The sequence below is a fragment of the Naegleria gruberi genome (assembly GCF_000004985.1).
Source record: "Naegleria gruberi genomic scaffold NAEGRscaffold_37, whole genome shotgun sequence".
NCBI classification, from domain to species: domain Eukaryota; phylum Heterolobosea; class Eutetramitea; order Acrasida; family Naegleriidae; genus Naegleria; species Naegleria gruberi.
In genome coordinates, this window is record NW_003163290.1 from 219,331 (window position 1) to 238,493 (window position 19,163).

The following is a 19,163-nucleotide window of genomic DNA, read 5'->3' on the forward strand; positions in this document are numbered from 1 at the left end:
TTTGATAGTGACCATCAAGGACAAGATGATGACAATTACTAATGAAACTGAACCTCGTGCGCAACAAAAATAAATCTCATTCCTTCCTCATGAATGGAACTTTTAATAAGTGACAGAGAGAAACTTCAAGGTTTAGGACTGATTCTCGTCATCGGATGAGTACAGTAAATACGCGCGCTCCAGCAATTGTTTTTATCTAGATTTCCTATAAAAGGAAGTTCCCTGTGAAACAAACTTCCACAATCAAAAAACACAAAAAAAAATGGCCATCCTTTCAAACAGAAGAATTTTATTTGTTGCTCGTCCTGAAAACACACCAAAATCTGCTCATTTCACATTGAGTGAACCAGTTGAGGAAATCAATTCTGAAACTTGCTTAAACGAAGGTGAAATTCTTGTGAAAACCTTATTCCTCTCAGTTGATCCGTATTTGATTATACCAATGGGAAGAAAGGGAGTGCACCCTGATGTGGTTCCTAATCAAACTCCATATCCATTGAAACAATTCAAGAATGCAGCAACTATTGCAAATGTTGGAGATGTTTTTGGAGGAAGAGGTGTTGGACACGTGGTTGCATCCAAACATGATGATTACAAGGTTGGAGATTTGGTTGCTGCTGATTATAAATGGCAAGAATATGCAATCATTAATGTGAAATCAGAGTTGACTTTTGAAAAATTGGAAAATGAAATATTTAGTCAAGTTTCTCCATCAACTGCTTTGGGTGTTTTGGGTGTGAGTGGTTCTAATGCATTGTGGGGTTTCAATTTCGTCCTTCCAAAAGATGAGAAACCAATCGAAGGAAAGACAATTGTTGTAAGTGCTGCAGCTGGTTGCATTGGACTTACTGTTGCTCAATTGGCCAAAAACAAGGGTTTCCGTGTGGTTGGTATTGCAGGAGGTGAGGAAAAGGGTGAGAAATTGCTTTCTGAATTTAAATTGGATGCCGTAGTTGATTACAAAAAGGCAAATGGTGACTTGACCTTATTTAGTCAACTGTTGAAGGAAGCAGCTCCAAATGGAGTAGATGCATTTTTTGATAATGTAGGAGGATTGGTTGCTGATGCAGTGTATGAAAATCTCAATTTGAATGCAAGAGTTTATTTTTGTGGAGCTATTTCACAATATGGAGATGGAAAATCAATTTCAACTCCTGAGAAATACACAAACAATCCAAATGTTACAAGTATTACATGTTTTCAAGCTGATTACATTGATACTATTCCACAAGCAAGAAGAGAACTCTTTGAATTGATTCAAAAAGGTCAATTGAAACCAGTTGAGTGGATTACAAATGGCATTGAACAAACTCCAAGAGTTTTTGAGGAGATGTATGCTGGAAGAAACTTTGGTAAAACACTTATTCAAATTTAAACTCTGAATTTCTACATCAATTATATAAATAATAAATCGAATCTATCAACTATAATACCTTCGAACAAGTAAAATTATTTGGAAGAATCTCTTTAATAAAGCAGACGAAAAGAATAAACCAATATTTCGTAAGCTTCATTACTACTTTTGTTCAAGGAAACTTTCAAGTTGTTTGGAATATCTTCTTCAAACAAAACATCCCCAACATCATTGTCCAATAGTCTATAGTTAGTAATATTCCTGTTGTTCTTTGAGGTTTTGTGGATACATTACAGACTTTCGAACTGAATCCCTATGCTTCATTTTTCTTTTTCAACAAATTATTTATTATTTACATATTTACAATGAAGTATTTAAGGATGATTATTGGTGAATGAGATCAGAGATGGCTCTTTGAATATCTCCTTCATACTTATTCAATAAGGTAATATTGAGAATGTGATTGGTGAAACCCATTTGATTCAATAATTTCAATTCTTTTTGATATTTGTGTGGAATGGTTGTTTTCACAACTGGTTCTTCTTCTTCTTCAGGAATTGATTCAATAATTGGATCTTGATTTTCAAGAAGTTGATTGGAAACTTGTTGAGCTTGTTGATTGACTGATTCTGTTTCTTCTTGAGCAGCAACTGTTTCTTGTTGAACTTGTTCAGAAACTGATTCAGTTGGTTGATCTTCAATTAAATTGGAGAGAAGCAATGAAGTTGTAATATTTGGAGTATTTTCGGCAACAATTTCTTGTTCCTTCAATTGTTCTTGAATTGATTCTTCTTCTTTTGGTTGAGAAACAACAGCTGCAATTGGAGAGGTTTCAATTGGTTTCTCCTCTTGTTTCTTTTCCTGAGTTTATGATGGTTGACTCTTTTGTTCTTCTTCTCTCATTTCCTTCATTCTTTGAAGTAATAATTCTCTGAATGATTGAGGTGTAGAAGTAGTTTCTTTCTTTTCTTTCTTTGGTTCCTCTTTCTTTGGTTGTTGTTGAGCTTCATTACTTGTTGGAATTCCCAAAAGATCAGCAAGATTAATTTCAATTCTTCTCACTTTTGGTTTTGTTTGAGGAGTGGAAGCAGAAACTTGTGGGAAGAATGATTGTTTTGGTTGAGTTGACTTGTCATTTGAAAATGCAGATCTAAAAGCATTTTCAATCATATTTTCCCAAGATTGTTCTGATTGTTGTTGAGGAACTTGTTTCTTTTGAGATTCAACTCTTGGTTGTTGTAATTGAGCAAATAAACATGATGGTTGTGAAATTCTATTGAAAGTAGTATGTTGAGCTGGTTTGATTGATTTCTTTTCGCAAATAATCTTAGTCAATTTGCCCTTCATTAATTTCAACAAGAAATGGAAATCTCTTAAATTGGTCAATGAAACCAAATCATCTTCATCATCAACATAATGTAATTCATATTGTCTCATATCGATGGAATGTTCTCTCAATACTCTATCAAATAATTCGAAACTTCCCTCATGATTAGAATCAATTTCAAATCTCAATACATTTGAAGCACTATTCAAATTGTGATTGAACTTTCCTTCAAAAATATAAACCTTGAATGGAACATTTCTTTCAACTTGTCTTGTTTGTGGAGAAATCATATATGAAAGTGGAATTTTTTGTACATTATTTGCGAAATGTTGAGTTGGGATATATTGATAATCATTGAATGATGAAGTTTCTCTCAAATTTGGATAAGAAACTTGTCTTGGAATAGTTTGTTGAGGTTGGAAAGCAGCTGCAGTAGAAACTGGAATGTGAAAGAAACTCATTTTGATGTTTAGTTATGTTAGTATAGTTACACTTCTTAATAAGATTTTGTACAAAATTTGACAAGTAGCTTAAAAGACAAGTTGTTGTTAATTTTTTTTTTCTTGTTGTTTTTCTTTCCCTCCTCTTTTAGATCTATTTATAGTTTTCATAAGGAAATTAATTTTGCACGTGCTCAATACATTGTCCTCACAAGCACAAATTGTTAATGTGATTGAACTCTCGGAATTTTGCACGGAATGATATTTTTATCCTCGGAAGCAGAAAATTCCTTCCTATTAAACTCAAGAAATTAAGTTCTAATGTTCAAGTATGAAAGAATGGCAGTTGAAGATATCCCATTATTATTGACATTCAGCAAGTTGTTGGTGTCTTTAAGAAGCTGCTTTAATGGTGGACCAGCAACTAATTCATTTCACTTTAAGAATTTGGCTCTTTCATCTCCAATTTCACTTATTTGACTTCTTCACCAATTTCATTTTCACAAATATTAAGTGAGTTCTGTATGATGAAATCCTGATGATAATCAAGCCCAGATATTGATAGTATTTTCGACAAATTTATATCGTAACACATCTTAACGAATACATTGTTACAAAAACCATTATCAATCTCCAAAACTCCCAACACTGTAAAGTTGGTCACTTTCTATTTTTAAAATTCACAAAAAAAAATATTTTCAAAGCAAAAAACCTGAAAGTTTGATTTTGATCAAAATTCATCGGCTTTAAATTCACACTTGTACATATATCATATAATATTAGATTCAGCCATCAATTTGGGATGAGCAGTTCTTCCTCAACGACGACGACGACAACTTTGTTCTTTTCGGGATGTAATTTGGGTCATCAATTCTTTGGGAAAAATCAAGAATCAGAGAAGAGAAATGGTTTGTATGAGAAGGGTTGTTATTCGGCTCCTGCTCCTTCGATTTCTTCTTCTTATACACCTACATTTGCGTTCGGAGCTGCAGCAACTATGAATTTCTTGAATAATAATAATATGGGCCTGGCAGCTTCTTCTCGTGATGGCGTTTCTAAAAGTAATGAAAATGATGCTGCGAGAAGAGCCTTGCCTGATATGACACCTGTTAGATTGGAGGATTTAGGAGTGGATATTTCATTTTCTAGAAGAAGAAGAAATGAATTGGACGAAAGTGTCTATGTAAAGAAAGTGAGCTGTGGAAAGGATTTTATTTATATATTATTGTCTGATAATAGAGTTATTTCTAGAGGAGGAAATCGTTATGGTCAACTGGGATTAGGTCACAGACAAGAAATTTGTGATAGTGTTAATGATTTTCTTCCAGTAACTGTGAGTCATAACGAAACAATTGAGGATATTCAATGTGGAGCTGATTTTGCCTATTTTCTTACAAAGAGCTCTAATATCTACAGCGTAGGAAATGGTTCTTATGGTAAATTGGCAACAGGAAATTTTAATAATGTTCTCATTCCAACGAGAGTGAAAAGCTCATTATTTAATTTTAGAATTATAGAACATGTTGCTTGCGGGCATAATCATGTAGTTTTCATTAACGAAGATGGTGAAGTGTATGGATGTGGAGCTAACTTCTCCGGCCAACTTGGTCTAACCCACAGCAAAGATATGTATATTCCAGAAAATTGTGAATTCTTCTCAAAGAAAAATAATAGGGTTGCCGTAGCAGGCAGTTGTGGAGAATGTCACACAGCTGTATTGACCTCAGCTGGCGAAATTTATGTGTCAGGAGATTCCAAGAGAACTCACACTAATTATTTTACATTCTTTGCCTCGGATGCCATTGGAGTATTTTGTGGACGTTTTCACACAATTATTCAAATCACTGAAAGAATGCTCAGGGTTTCTGGAAATAACAAGTACAAACAGTTGAGCATTCCACACAAGTCAACAGAAGAATCCTTTGCAAAAGTAATGATTGGAGAGCAAAAAGACAAAATTACAAACATTTCAACAAGTGAATATCACACCATATTCATTTTAAATGATTGTGAGGTGCATTCATGTGGTACAAACAGATCCTACGTTTTAGGAACCAACATATTTAGCAATGACACTACATGTGATCGTGTCGTTCCAATCAAATCCTTTCCTCCAAAGAAGGGTTACTCTCTCAAATGCTCCTCCAATGTAGAAAGCAATGTATTTTATTGGACGAAGGAATTTTCCAATATTCAAAAACATTTTGTATTCAGTTTTGATAGATTAATCTCATTTGCTGACATAACAATTTCTTAAATTTGAAATTGATTACTACATTCAAGTCTAACTCCATTTAATCAAACTTGTATTGAGAAATACCCAACTATTTAATATTAATTGATTTATAACATTCACCAATTGTATTTCATAAATCTGAAGTGATTTTTGGTGTTGCCATATTACAACGAATTACAAAGTTCATTACCAAACCAAAAAAATGCCAATAAGTTCATTATCAATCCTGCCCTGAATTGTGGAGTATTGTCTACACGTTTCTAGAACCATCGGATCGATCACTATTTGAAAGAGTGAATCTCTTATTTCGAAGTATGTCTCGATGTGGAAAGGAGAGAAATCAGAGAAATATTTCAACTCCACAACAAGTATCTGTTGCATCCATTACACGAAGAACCTGTAGCAGAGGAAAAAATTCAACTTGTTGAAGGGAAGCTTGGACAAAAGATACCTTTTTATTTGAGAGAGTTTATTAAATTATCGGATGGTAGAACTAATGATGACGGAAATGGTGACACTTCAAATGATATTTCTTCATTACATTGGAATAATTTCTTGAATAGATTTGATGAATGGAAAATAGGGGAGAGAGGATTGATACTTGCTTCTAAGCAATATGCAAACTTGTGGATTGACTGGGAAAATGGAAAATTGAGTCTTGATTCTGCAAATTCATGGAATGAAGGACCATTTACTATTATGAACTGGTTAAAGATGCCATCTGATACGATTAATCCATTTGATATGAACAATTTATGTAATGAATCGAATAGAATGGATTTGAAAACAATTTTAAGAGGTTACGGCTCTCTATTTGAATTATTACCAGAAAATCTTCGAAATGACAGAGATATTGTTAAATCTGCTTTGGTTTCTTCTGGTTTAGCCTTTAATTTTGTGAGCAAAGAGATTGCAGAGGACCGTGAGATGGTAGAATGGTATTTCGAAAATGGAAACACTGATTTTAGATATATTTCTGATAAATTTAGAAAGGACAAGGGAATGATAATGAAATATTCCACTAAGTGGTCAGATGCTGATATATCCCTTTTACAAGACAAGGAAGTGGCAATGCATTACTGTAGAAAGAATCAAATTCCAAATTAAATTATATGTGAGGACCTGATTATTGAAGCTGCCAAATACGGACAAGAAAATTACTTTACAAAAGATCTATTTAGTAATGAACTTGTTTTCAAGCTACTCGATTATATAATCCCAAAAGAAAGAGGAAACTTTTCGAGAGTTATTAAGGAAAATGAGCAAAAACTAGACGAAAAAGTATTGAAAAGAATTGCAGAATTGAATCCAATCTTTGCCCTGCACAATCTGTCCCACGATGATGATGACGATGATATAATTCTAACAAAAGATCGTGTACTGACCTATATTAATGAAATTGAGGATGAAACTGTAAAAATTGACAGCTTACCATACAAATGGAGAAGAGACAGAGACGTGGCAAAAGCAGCCCTTTTACGAAACTTTGGAAATTATAATTATCTCGATCAAGAATTAATGACAGATGCAGAGTTTTTAAACCCAATACTCGAGATTTCAAAAGTCCCAATTTACCTTCTATTCACGCGCGATAGTCAATTTGCAAAGTTTATCTGTTCCAATAAGGAATGTTTAAGGAAAATGTTAAAACGAAACCCTTCATTGCTCTGTTATGTTCCATGTGAGTTGGATGAGGAATTTGTTAATTCATTGGATTTTTATTCGTGTAATAGTACCATTGCTGAAATACTTTACAATTCCAAGTATGAAATTTATTGTAAAGTAGTGAAAAGGTTAAACTGTGCGAGAACGAATCTTGACGAAAGGGGTTTAAATTAATGGAAACTAAACAAGGACAATTCGAAACACAACATGTTATTATCATGTATTATAAATACATCAGCGTGCTACATCCAGATCAAGGGAGATTATACCTTCCATCTAATGACTTACCATAAAAGAAACAAATTAAATTTCGTTTAGGATAACAAAGTTTCCTTAAAAAATGTCATCTTTACACCATCAATCCCCAGCTCAAGACGATAACTCTGCTCATAATCGAATAAATGTCTTGTTTGACACTTCTCTCGTAGTGTTTAATCACAACGAAGATACAGTAGACGAAACATCGGAAGAAATTAATATTTTCTTATGGATAAAGACGAAACTTCTCTCCACCATCCGAATGATAGTTTTCGACTATCAAGACAAGGAAAGATTAGAATTATTCAATAACAGACAAGAAATGCTCTCCAAACGTTTACCACTTTCAGGAATTTTTCATTTAATAATTCTCATTCTCCTGTCAATGATAATCGAAAGGTCTGAAGGAGAAGAATCCATTTACTTGTTTCTTATATTGACTGTCATTGAATTCTTTGGAAATATTGGAGTAATTGTCTTGATTTTGAAAATGGAATTGCCAATTCTTAATACGGAAATTTGTAATTATTGTAGATTAGTTGCAACTTGTATGATTCGATTGATTTTACAGATTTATTATGGACCATTGTTTCCTGTGTGGATTTTACAGGTTTATTCAATGATTATTGTGTTGAATGCTTATTATTTCAATAGGGGACCAGCTGTGATTAATTGTTTGATTGTTATTGTGTTGGGAGCTGTTTCGACTGTACTGAGTCATGTTATTCATTTCGAATATTTTGGAGATAGTTCAATAGAATTTGGACATGAAAGAGTTTGTCATCCGTGTCGACATTTTGAATATATTCATGAGAGCCAAGTTTCCAATCTTATTAAGGTCATTACATTGCAATCAGTTCTTTGTGGAATAGGTCTCTTATTTTCAGATGTTTCCATGGAACAGGATGAGAGAAATATTTCACAACAAGTAGAAATTGTCAAGGGAAGAATTTTGAATGAGGAAAAGACCAAATTTATTGGCCATTTGAGTCATGAAACAAGAAATCCACTCATGGGAAGTATGTTTTTAAATTGAATCGAATATATTTAATTAGCAATAATGATTAGTTATGGGAGCTGCTCAAATTCTGAAATTTGATTTGGAACAGCAAATGAAACGGAAGAATGTTGCTCTGCAGCATAAATCAATTGTTGAGAAAGTGGATGATATTTACAATAGCTCTGTATTGTTGTTGCAAATATTGTCAACTTCATTGCAGATTAGTTCTTCAGAGATGGGTGGAGTTCACTTGCAGGGAAGTGAATTTAACATGTTGGAGCTGGTAGAAACGATTTGCTCAGTGTTTAGTTCAATTGCTGTGGATAGAGGCATTTCTTTGCAATCTTTTATTGATATTGTGAATATTCCAGATATGATTTATGGAGATAATACAAGAGTTTCACAAATATTGATGAATTTTGTTTCGAATAGTTTGAAATATACTCCTAATAAGGGGTCAGTTACTGTAAAATGCACTGTTTCAACTCAAGAAGAGTTGAACGAGTTTAGAATTGATAAGAAGAAAACTAGTGAACTCATGATGTGTTATCCTGCCGAAAAGTTAGATGTGAATGATTTGATATTTATAACCTTTACATGTGCTGATAGTGGATGTGGAATGAATTCCAATCAAATTATCAACCTTTTTTCGAGTAATCAACAGGCCAATCCTTCCATGAGGCCTACTTCTAGGGCTAGACGAACAGGAAATGATCAATTTATTGAGAGTCATGGGTTTGGATTGAAAATCTCAAAGCATTTGATTGATTTAATGAATGGTAAGATTCATATTAGTAGTGAAATCGGAAAGGGGACAACTATTAAGATTATCATTCCTTTCTTCAAACAGGATAAGAAAGGTATGATTCTCGAGGAACAAATTGAACAATTGAGAAATATTTCAAAAGAGAAGGAACTATCCCAAGTTACTGTATCTTTGCTGGATCAAAATAGGATATTAATTAAATATTTGGAATATCTACTTCCAAATAATGTAATGATAATCGAGTCAGATGTTGAAAGGGAAGAATCTATGCAAGTGAAAACGATTGATAGAAATTGCTCAGTTTCTCTATTGTCAAAAGGTGACACTACCTCATTGAATTATGAAACTCTATTCCTAGCAAGACCTTTCAAGGTGAAAGATATAATTTCAGTATTGATTGAAAGCATGGCTGGAGATTTTGAAATCAACAGTTCAGAAACAGGTTCAGAAATTACAAAGATTCGATCGAGTCGTTCTCTTGACTCATTCACATGCAATATTCTTGTGGTGGATGATAATTCAATTAATAGAAAGGTTGTGCACAGATTGTTACAAATTATTGGATATGAGAACATTGATTTTGCTGTGGATGGTCTGCAAGCATTCGAGAAGTTCAAATTGTCCAACTTCCAGTTTGTATTGATGGATCTAGAAATGCCCAACATGAATGGAAAGGAATCTTGCGAATTAATGAGAAAGTTTGAAATGGAAACCAAACGAAATAGGGCTGAAATTTTTGCAGTAACTGGAGACATGACACAATCTATGGCAACTTGTGCTGATTTTGATAATATTCTATTCAAGCCAATTTCCAAAGATTCCCTCAGTTTGACTCTCAATAAGAACACTGACTAATTTATGTACATATTGAGGTTTATTCATCGTGATGGAAAAAGTCATCATCAAATTCGGTGGCGCCAAAAACGTCTCTATCAGAATCTGGGAACTCGAAAACATTATCAATATTTGGAGTTTCTGATAATTGGTTTTGGGTATTGCTGTTACTATTTGTAACACTTGGTGTATTGGAATCGAGAATTGTTGGTGTTGAAGTTCCTGTTGCTGAATTATTGGTAACTGGAGTACTATTTGAGATTTGTCTATTCATGTCAGTATTATTAACGTTCATACTATTTGATGTGGTTGATTGCTCATCGTTCAATAAAGATCGTAACTTTTCTTCCACATCTCTACCAACTTTAACTAGAGGGGATTTCAGGAAATTTTGAATGGTTTGTTTGGCTTGAGGGGTGGTTGTGGAAACTGGTGCTGGAGAACTCAGCAAATGAGTTATCATTTGAGAAATTTCAGTTCCAGCAGGTCCATTAGTGTTAAACATGTTAGGCATATTGGAGTTTGAATCAGTTTCATTTCCAAGTCCAAGATTAACATTCATTTGTTGTTGCTTTTGTGGAGAGAGTGTATTAGTACTGTTAAAGTTTGTTTGTTGTGGGTTTGTTGGTTGTTGTTGTTGTTGTCTGTACATGTTTTGTTGTTGTTGAGCAAAATTCAACACTGCATTATTATTCATATTTTGTGGAATCATACCATTATTGGTTTGTTGAAAATTATTGATTCCAAGTACTGCTGCATTTTGAAGGTTAATACCAAAATTACCAGCGCCATTAACGCCTGGATACACAAATGCTCCATTGTTTGTACTCATACCATTATTGACTTGAATGGTATTTGGTTGATTTGGAATCATTGTGAATGCATTTTGACTGGTAACTGGTGAAGATGCAGAATTGTAAGGTGATTGAATATTTCCAGACATAATGCCAATACCTCCCATTGGTTGTTGTACACTAATCATTGAACCACCTGTTGGTGTGGATGGCATTTGATTAACAGTGTTATTTTGAACAAGTAAACCTTGTTGTTGCATCATGCTTGCTTGTTCTTTAACCAGTTGATTGAATTGTGAAATTTGTTCCTTGATCAATAACCTAGTATTGTAAGCTTTGAAAAATTCAGGATTTTGTTGTTCTAATTTGCACCACATCAAGTTAATAAAGGCTCGTTCAATATTCTCGTATTTCTTACATAAAAAATCCATTGTCTCTTCTTTTGAAAGATAAAGCTTTAGGCATTGCTCAATCAATTGTTGTACCAATTTGATTTGCTCAACAGAGAATCTTCTCATTCCGTTGGCAGACATACCTGATTGTGTATTTGTTGTTGTATTGGTATTTGATGACAAAACTCCTCCACTATTATTACTAAGAGGTGTAGTTGATCGTTGCTGTGCTGACATGGTAATTGTATTTGGAACAGTACCACCAGTCATTTGACTCATAGGAGTTGATGGATTTCCCATGTTTGTCATATTATTCATGTTATTCATAGCATTTACATTGGACATATTCATATTGGCCATGTTTGTCATATTCATGTTATTAATATTCATCGTGTTGGCATCCATACCATTGGTAAAACCTCCCATCATTTGTTGTTCGTTGCTAATCATACCATTACCATTAGTTTGTTGCACAATGGTTGTATTATTTGGCATTACTTGCTTTCCAGGATTTCTTAGATTATTATTGTTGTTTGGGGTGGTTAGTTGTTGTTGTAGGAATTGTAATAAATAGTTACTAGGGTCATTATTATTGTTCATGTTTTGCATTGGTATATTATTGTTTTGTACGTTCATGTTCATATTCATATTCATAGCTTGGCCATTGGCATTGTTGAGAGGTGTTTGTCCGTTCATCAAGTTATTATTATTATTTTGATTCATAGGTTGCTATTGTTATTTTGTTGTTTTACAGTGGTTGGATGATGACATAGTCCACCAAGGAGATGAAATAGATTAATAAATGTTAAATAACACTATTACTATTTGAAATACTTACTTGAAGAGCCCTGAACGTGTTGAAGAGTTGTTGGTTGTTTGCCATATTGTTCATGTTATTTGGCATTGGATTTGCAACAACTGCTGGATTCATACCCATTTGCATATTTCTATTAACATTGTTGTTATTATTCATGAATGCATTGAAAAGGTGTTGTTGTTGTGGATTGAGAACATTGACAATATCGTTGATTGCTTGTGGTGGAATATTACTCATTGTGTGTTGATCGTAGATTGTTGAGGGAAAGGAAGTGTCGAATTCAGCTATATATGAATAGTCGTTGTAGCAGTATGGGAGTTAATAATTGGATGAATTATTAGAGTAGTGGCAAGGGAATAAAGTGATGATGGAAGTTAATGGTATTTAAAAACTAATGGAACTGCACTGTCAAAAGGAATAATAATTATTACTAATCAATTTGTTGTTGATGTTGTATGTATAACAGGTAGATGGAAGAGAAAAAGAGCTGTTTGGTGATGACTTGTATTTGTCAGTTTAAAACAGCAGGGTAATTTTACTACTACAACAAAGGCGAAAGGGATGACGATATCAAATATATATCTATTGCTACTGCTTCTACAAAACACTAATGATGACAATGTTCACTCTAGATTCTCTGAATACAGTCCAAATCAACTATGATAACGGCGCGGTGAGTAGTTTACTTGTTGTGATGACGAATGGTTGGTTGCTTTTCGCTGCCTTTCACCCGCTGCTGTTGTTGAAGTGGGGTAGTGTGATTTTTTTTTGTAACCTTGTTGGAACAAGTTTATCATCTTGCTTCAAAAAGGCAACATAAATAGTATTAAAAATTGCTTACTTGATATTGAAAATATCATCATCTTTCATAGGCTTAGAGAGATTTTCAAGCTATTTGTCTAAGAGAACTTTTCATCTAGTATTTGTGTCTGATGAGGATTTTGGCCTTATTCGTTTGCTGATAGTTTTTTTGGCGCACTTCAGATTGTATTAAAATAGGTAAAGACAACAATCATCATCAGCTGGAACAATTGAAAAAACGCTGCAACTTCTTCTTGAGCCTTAGCTGTTCGCGAGTTTGTTGTTTCAAAGCACGATCTTGTGGCGAGGATTATTAGATGAACAGTTTCTTGGAGCGAAGAAGTTGTGATAAGATCGGAAATGATGAGAATGGGGCAAAATAAACTATTGATTGGTTTGATTGGTAATTAATCATTTAAGGTGAGTGAATATGTAGGAGTTGTACCTAAGAAATATTATAATGTTATCTTGATTTTTGTTTTAAAAAGATGATTTATTAATTACACAAGTTGTTGAATTATGTTCAACTTTATTGAAGGGGTTGTTCGAAAAGCATACACGTTGCACTCCAGTTCTTTAATCTACTCCCATGTGCCAAATCTCAACCTGTTTGCTCATCCTCAAATAATCTCTCTTTAGTACAATTAAGGAGTTAAACAATTAATCCAGAATACTAATTTACTGTGTGCCTAAACTTTACACAACAAACATCACTTTAAAATCCATTAGATTTTATCAAGATCTCCTTGAGTGTGTAACCATTTACACAACCAAATTCAAACCAAAGTGCTTTACTGCTCCTATTTCTTTGAAATTGTTTCCAAACGAGCTTAGGTTTCTTGCAGAATCCTTAACCGGAGTTCAAGCTCCATCTCCGCATTAGCACGGCTCGCTAATTTCACTTGTTTAGATTTTGCTTTAAAACTGTTTGATTGGTGGAAAATCTTCTCAAAAACAACAAGAAAAAAATACTCCACACATCAAATAATCATGTCAACTATCTCCGTATCACCTTCTGGTAATCCACAGTTTAATGTTGATCTTTGGAAAAACCGTTTAAATACTCACATGCAATTTTTGATCGCTATTGGTCAACAAGTTGACTTGTACTTTGCACCAGACAAATTGCAAGACATGGTTAAATTGTACAACATGATGATTCCTCTCGTTTCCAAACATGGATCACAAAATGTTTGGCTTCCAGAGTGTGTACAGTGGATTTTCCATTGCCACTTGTTGCATCCTATCGATTTCATGAAGGATTGCGAGTCAAACTTTGGACATTTGATTTTGTACAATACTCAAGCTCACATGTTAAATTCTGAACAAACAATGAAATGGTTTGAAGAGATGCACCAAGTCAATTTTGAAAATTGTTTGGATCATTATGATGAATTGATTGCAAGAGAGAATTCAACTGTTTTCAAGCCATCAAGAGATTTGATTAAGGCTGCTCTCAACCAAAAGACTTTTACCACTCAATGTAAGCAAGTTTTTGGTGAATCTATTGAAAGCTCCACCCAAATTCAATACATGCTCGACAAGTACTTCAAGTTTATTGTGGCTATCAAGTCAATCATGATTAAGAGTGATGAACAGAGCTCTGAATTGGAATTCATGTTGGTTCCTACATTGGAAATTGATTTGGTTTGGCATACCCATTTGAGATATCCATATGATTACTTGACATTTGTTAAGGAACAAACTGGTTATTTATTGAACCACGAAGATGATTTGGATTCTTTGGATGAAGAATTTGAAATGACCAAAACTTTCTGGAAGAAACAATTCAATGAAGATTACGTGAGAACTAACCAACCAGTTGAAAATTCCATGACCCAAAAGGGAGAATGTTGCAATGTTGCCAAGGAAAATATGAATATTGAAGTATTGTCAACTGAATCCATGACTCAAAAGGGTGATTGTTGTAACATTGCCAAGCAAAACTCCTCTCAACAAATCATTCCAGTAATGAATCAAAAGGGAGAATGTTGTAATTTAGCCAAACAAAATGTAAATATGCCAATTCTCCAACCATCAATGACTCAAAAAGGTGATTGTTGTAACATTGCTAAGGATAACATCAACAGTGAAATTCCAACTCTTGCCATGAATCAAAAGGGAGAATGTTGCAATGTTGCCAAGCAAAACCTCAATGGTGAAGTGCTTCCACCTTCTATGAATCAAAAAGGAGAGTGTTGTAATGTTGCAAAGATGAATTTGAACGAACCAGTTCTTCAACCATCAATGACTCAAAAGGGAGAATGCTGTAACGTAGCCAAACAAAATATTGATAAAGAAGTCCTTCCAGTCGGTATGAATCAAAAGGGTGAATGTTGCAATGTAGCTAAACACAACCTTAATGAACCAGTTCTCCAACTTTCCATGAATCAAAAGGGAGAGTGTTGTAATGTTGCCAAGAATAATCTTAATGGACCAGTTCTTCAACCATCAATGACCCAAAAGGGTGATTGTTGTAACATTGCCAAGGATAACGTTAATCGGGAAATTCCAACTCTTGGAATGAATCAAAAGGGAGAATGTTGCAATGTTGCCAAGATGAATTTGAACGAGCCAGTTCTCCAACCTGCCATGACCCAAAAGGGTGATTGTTGCAACATTGCCAAACACAATGTTGATATGGAAATTCCAACTCTTGGAATGAATCAAAAAGGTGATTGTTGCAATGTAGCCAAACAAAATATTGATAAGGAAGTTCTTCCAGTCGGTATGAATCAAAAGGGTGATTGTTGCAATATTGCCAAGGACAATATCAATCGTGAAATTCCAATTCTTGGAATGAATCAAAAGGGAGAATGCTGCAATGTAGCTAAACACAATTTGAACGAACCAGTTCTCCAACTTTCCATGAATCAAAAGGGAGAGTGTTGTAATGTTGCCAAGACGAACTTTGAACGAGCCAGTTCTCCAACCTGCAATGACCCAAAAGGGAGATTGCTGCAACATTGCCAAACACAATGTTGATATGGAAATTCCATCTCTTGGAATGAATCAAAAAGGTGATTGTTGCAATGTAGCCAAACAAAATATTGATAAGGAAGTCCTTCCAGTTGGTATGAATCAAAAGGGTGAATGTTGCAATGTTGCCAAACACAACCTTAATGAACCAGTTCTCCAACTTTCTATGAATCAAAAAGGAGAGTGTTGTAATGTTGCAAAGATGAATTTGAACGAACCAGTTCTTCAACCATCAATGACCCAAAAGGGTGATTGCTGTAATATTGCTAAGGATAACATTAACAGTGAAATTCCATCTCTTGGAATGAATCAAAAAGGTGATTGTTGCAATATTGCCAAGATGAATTTGAATGCTGACATTATTCCACTCATGATGACTCAAAAGGGTGATTGCTGTAATTTGGCCAAGCAAAATGAAATGTTGCCAATTCTCGATCTTGGAATGAATCAAAAAGGAGAATGTTGCAATTTGGCCAAACAAAACGCCACTTGTGTCCTTCTCAGAGTTGGTCATTTGGAAATTCCAATCCTCAAGCCAGCTTTTGCCTTTTAATTCTTAATAAACATTAAACCTATTTTGTGGCTTTCTTTATTGGGTTTTAGTTATTGATAAAATCAATTTTGTAAACCATGTGGAGCCACGTGGAAGCAACGAAAGAGAAAGTTGGATGATGGCACTTCAACCAAGTCTGGAAATTCAGCTGCCTATGTCCATTAACTTCATTCCAATTATTGCATTTAACAAATCAAATTGTTTGCTTAATAAATCTATAAAACGGCAGTTGGATATTAAAGAGATAAAACGTTGATGATCCATTCTACAGAATTTAATAATTGCCTTAATAGTAGCATTCCATCATCAAACCTTGAGCTTCAATCCACAATGAAACTTTCAATTCTTCCTTCCACACACTCTCAATATTTTCTGCTCGTTCGGACCTTTTTAACAAATTAATAAATTCATCCATCAAAAAAAAATCCAAAACTTGCGCTTCGCATTCATTCACCACTTGCTTTTTTTTTTCTGAAATTTAAAGTGACGGTTGGAGAAGGTTACAAGGGCCTTGCAATTTTAAAGTTCAGATAATCTTCTGTAATAGAAGTAATTATTGTAGATTATTGATTTTTTATTGAAGAAGAATAAGGAGATCAAATGATCGGATCATCGGCTATGCTTTATGGAAGCGTGGAGGAACATTGCTTTTCAAAACTACAACAACAACAAGATCAAGTTGATAATTTATTTAATTTATATAAAGGATCGAAGAGGTCTTCTTCGTTTCCTTCGAACAATTGTCTAAAACGAAAGTTGGATTCAATGGAAGAGGATCAAAAGACGTGTTGTGATGAATTAGTAGATGAAGAAGCATGTTGTTGTTCGACAAGGAAGAATTATACTAGTAGATCATCAACGTTAGCACAATTTGAAGAAAATGATTTGTTTAGAGAAGTAAAGAGAGTTAAAACGAGTTTAACTCTGTCACATTTACAATTATCAACGTCCTCATCATCATCATCACTGGTTGATTCGATGGAACAGGATGAAGATGTTGTTAAAGAAAATGTGCAAAGCAAAATAATTCCATGCTACAGTATTTTGAAAACCCCTAAATCACCCCCTAAATCTAACACTGAAAAGAGTTTATCCAATATAATGATAAAAGAAATTTGGAGGAGAAAACTTCAATCATCCCTAATGAGTCAGTCAACTGGAGTGTCACAATTACCAAGAACTGAAATTAACTTACATAACGAGTACGATTTTGATGAACCTGAGGAACGAGCAGTAATGCCAAATAGTATACCACGAGAAGAGCTAATGAGGAGGCTGAAGACGAGGATTGATTCTGCATCAAATGGAAGGCAGCACCGTTTTGATGATCCTCATTCAACAGGAATCAGTGACGAGTTTGATATGGCAGATGATTAATTTATTGTAAATAAACTAGTGATTTAAAAATCTATTCAACCTTTTCATGGAATGTTCAAATGCTAAACTGTCCAAGTGAAATAAATTTGAAGCAATAGCTTCGTGATGTCTTTGATGAGGAAGTTTACCACTGTCAAGTGAAAGACCTGACATGAAATAAACTGCCAAGTAAGGAGCCATAACAAGGGAGAGTGTTGTAGTTTTGAGACGTGAGAGCATGAGAGAAATGGCTGCAGTGGTACCAACATGTAACCATCCATGAGTTTGTCTTCCTTCTGTCAACATTCGTTCAATATCCAATACTTCACCCAACACAGTTGGAAGGAAAATGAAAAATGGAATAGATGAAAGCAGTCTGGTATTGTACAAGAAGTAGGATGATCTAAACATTAAACCAAATGTTGCAAATATTCCCAATTTCTTTGCTGATTCAACACAAGACCATAATTTCATTGAGTTTTCCTCCTCTCTCAAAAAGATATATTCAGTTGTTTTACCCTTTGAAATCATTAAACCAATAGAACTCAATTTTTTAACATCTGCATAAGGACTATTACTATACATATTTTGCAACATGTTAATGAATGGTAAATTTTGATGCAGTGTCAGGGTTTTAAAAAGGTTTGGATTAGAGTACATTCTTGAAATTACTAGGGCTGAAATCATTTCATTTTCTCTTTCTCTTGTTTCAACAATTAGTCTGAAAGTATCCAATCTGTGCATTAAAGATTCATGAGAAATATTATCGGCTGAAACAACATCTAGCAAACGTCTTGCCTTAGCTTGAATAGCAGCACTTCCTTCATAGAGAATAGAATTGAATATCGTTCCTAATGTTCCGTTTGTACAAATTTCCTTAACAATCTGGGTATATTTTTCATTATTTCCATCTCCAATAGTAATTTCATCTGAGAGATCCTTTCCACTTTTCAAGACATTTAGATGCAAATCCTTATTTTCAGATAATGAAATCAAACTTTCCAAACATGCATAATGTGAGCTTTCCAAAATAAATCCCAAATTCCACTTTAAATCTGAAGATGGACAGGAACCCATAAATGTACTTCTATTCAAGCTAATTAACATTGTTGATCTAAGTATTGGTAAAATCCTTTCCACAACATTTTCATCCACACCATTGTTCTTAATACTTGCATTCAATTCATTACTTTTAGCTTTGATTTGTAAGAGTAGAGTTTCCAATTCCTCATAAATTGAAATAAACTTTCTGTCCCGAGCAGTGGTGACCATTACATTTTCATTGGTGGATGTGCCATCTCCTGGTAAAAGACCATACATTCCAGGAGTGGATGGTCCATCATCATATTCATCATCTCTATCATTCATTTCTGCTTCCATAAGACGTTTTTCCCATTGTTTCATTCTGTTTTGAACCAAATCGTGTAAGTCATCAACAATTTCCGATTGTTGTTTTCGGGATGATGTAATTACTTGTTGGAGAAATGAAAAGGCTGGAATAATAGAAAGACCGAACATTAAAACAGCCTGTTTAAAACTAAATGATGAAGAAGCACCTGTTGAATTATTACTCTTTGAATATTGTCTGTAT

At 34.1% G+C, this 19,163-nt stretch overlaps 8 protein-coding genes across 8 annotated transcripts; 5 read left to right on the top strand and 3 right to left on the bottom strand.

Moving 5' to 3' along the window:
- Positions 1-262: 262 nt before the first annotated feature.
- On the top strand, positions 263-1,375 carry NAEGRDRAFT_50654 (uncharacterized protein; the record flags this gene model as incomplete). Its single annotated transcript, XM_002674833.1, has 1 exon — positions 263-1,375. The coding sequence occupies one exon, from the start codon at positions 263-265 to the stop codon at positions 1,373-1,375; it is 1,113 nt and encodes a 370-aa protein (XP_002674879.1).
- A 363-nt stretch (positions 1,376-1,738) lies between these two features.
- NAEGRDRAFT_69945 (uncharacterized protein) lies at positions 1,739-3,142 on the bottom strand (the record flags this gene model as incomplete). Its single annotated transcript, XM_002674923.1, has 2 exons — positions 1,739-2,202; positions 2,236-3,142. The coding sequence occupies 2 exons, from the start codon at positions 3,140-3,142 to the stop codon at positions 1,739-1,741; spliced, it is 1,371 nt and encodes a 456-aa protein (XP_002674969.1).
- Positions 3,143-3,826: 684 nt separating this feature from the next.
- Positions 3,827-5,523, top strand: NAEGRDRAFT_80487 (uncharacterized protein). The gene has a single exon (XM_002674834.1). It carries the CDS (start codon positions 3,924-3,926, stop codon positions 5,376-5,378), a length of 1,455 nt encoding a protein of 484 aa, XP_002674880.1. The 5' UTR covers positions 3,827-3,923; the 3' UTR covers positions 5,379-5,523.
- A 533-nt stretch (positions 5,524-6,056) lies between these two features.
- Positions 6,057-6,464, top strand: NAEGRDRAFT_69947 (uncharacterized protein; the record flags this gene model as incomplete). Its single annotated transcript, XM_002674835.1, has 1 exon — positions 6,057-6,464. One exon carries the CDS (start codon positions 6,057-6,059, stop codon positions 6,462-6,464), a length of 408 nt encoding a protein of 135 aa, XP_002674881.1.
- Positions 6,465-7,362: 898 nt separating this feature from the next.
- On the top strand, positions 7,363-8,316 carry NAEGRDRAFT_69948 (uncharacterized protein; the record flags this gene model as incomplete). The annotated part of the gene is made up of 1 exon (XM_002674836.1): positions 7,363-8,316. The coding sequence occupies one exon, from the start codon at positions 7,363-7,365 to the stop codon at positions 8,314-8,316; it is 954 nt and encodes a 317-aa protein (XP_002674882.1).
- Positions 8,317-9,906: 1,590 nt separating this feature from the next.
- NAEGRDRAFT_80488 (uncharacterized protein) lies at positions 9,907-12,120 on the bottom strand (the record flags this gene model as incomplete). Its single annotated transcript, XM_002674924.1, has 2 exons — positions 9,907-11,795; positions 11,905-12,120. The coding sequence occupies 2 exons, from the start codon at positions 12,118-12,120 to the stop codon at positions 9,921-9,923; spliced, it is 2,091 nt and encodes a 696-aa protein (XP_002674970.1). The 3' UTR covers positions 9,907-9,920.
- A 2,154-nt stretch (positions 12,121-14,274) lies between these two features.
- On the top strand, positions 14,275-16,254 carry NAEGRDRAFT_80490 (uncharacterized protein). Its single transcript, XM_002674837.1, has one exon. The coding sequence runs from the start codon at positions 14,302-14,304 to the stop codon at positions 15,667-15,669; it is 1,368 nt and encodes a 455-aa protein (XP_002674883.1). The 5' UTR covers positions 14,275-14,301; the 3' UTR covers positions 15,670-16,254.
- Positions 16,255-17,608: 1,354 nt separating this feature from the next.
- On the bottom strand, positions 17,609-19,090 carry NAEGRDRAFT_69952 (uncharacterized protein; the record flags this gene model as incomplete). Its single annotated transcript, XM_002674925.1, has 1 exon — positions 17,609-19,090. One exon carries the CDS (start codon positions 19,088-19,090, stop codon positions 17,609-17,611), a length of 1,482 nt encoding a protein of 493 aa, XP_002674971.1.
- Between the last annotated feature and the right edge of the window lie 73 nt (positions 19,091-19,163).

Coding starts and splice junctions, on each gene's coding strand:
- NAEGRDRAFT_80487 (XM_002674834.1), top strand. CDS start 3,924: ATGAGCAGTTCTTCCTCAACGACGACGACGACAACTTTGTTCTTTTCG.
- NAEGRDRAFT_80490 (XM_002674837.1), top strand. CDS start 14,302: ATGTTGGTTCCTACATTGGAAATTGATTTGGTTTGGCATACCCATTTG.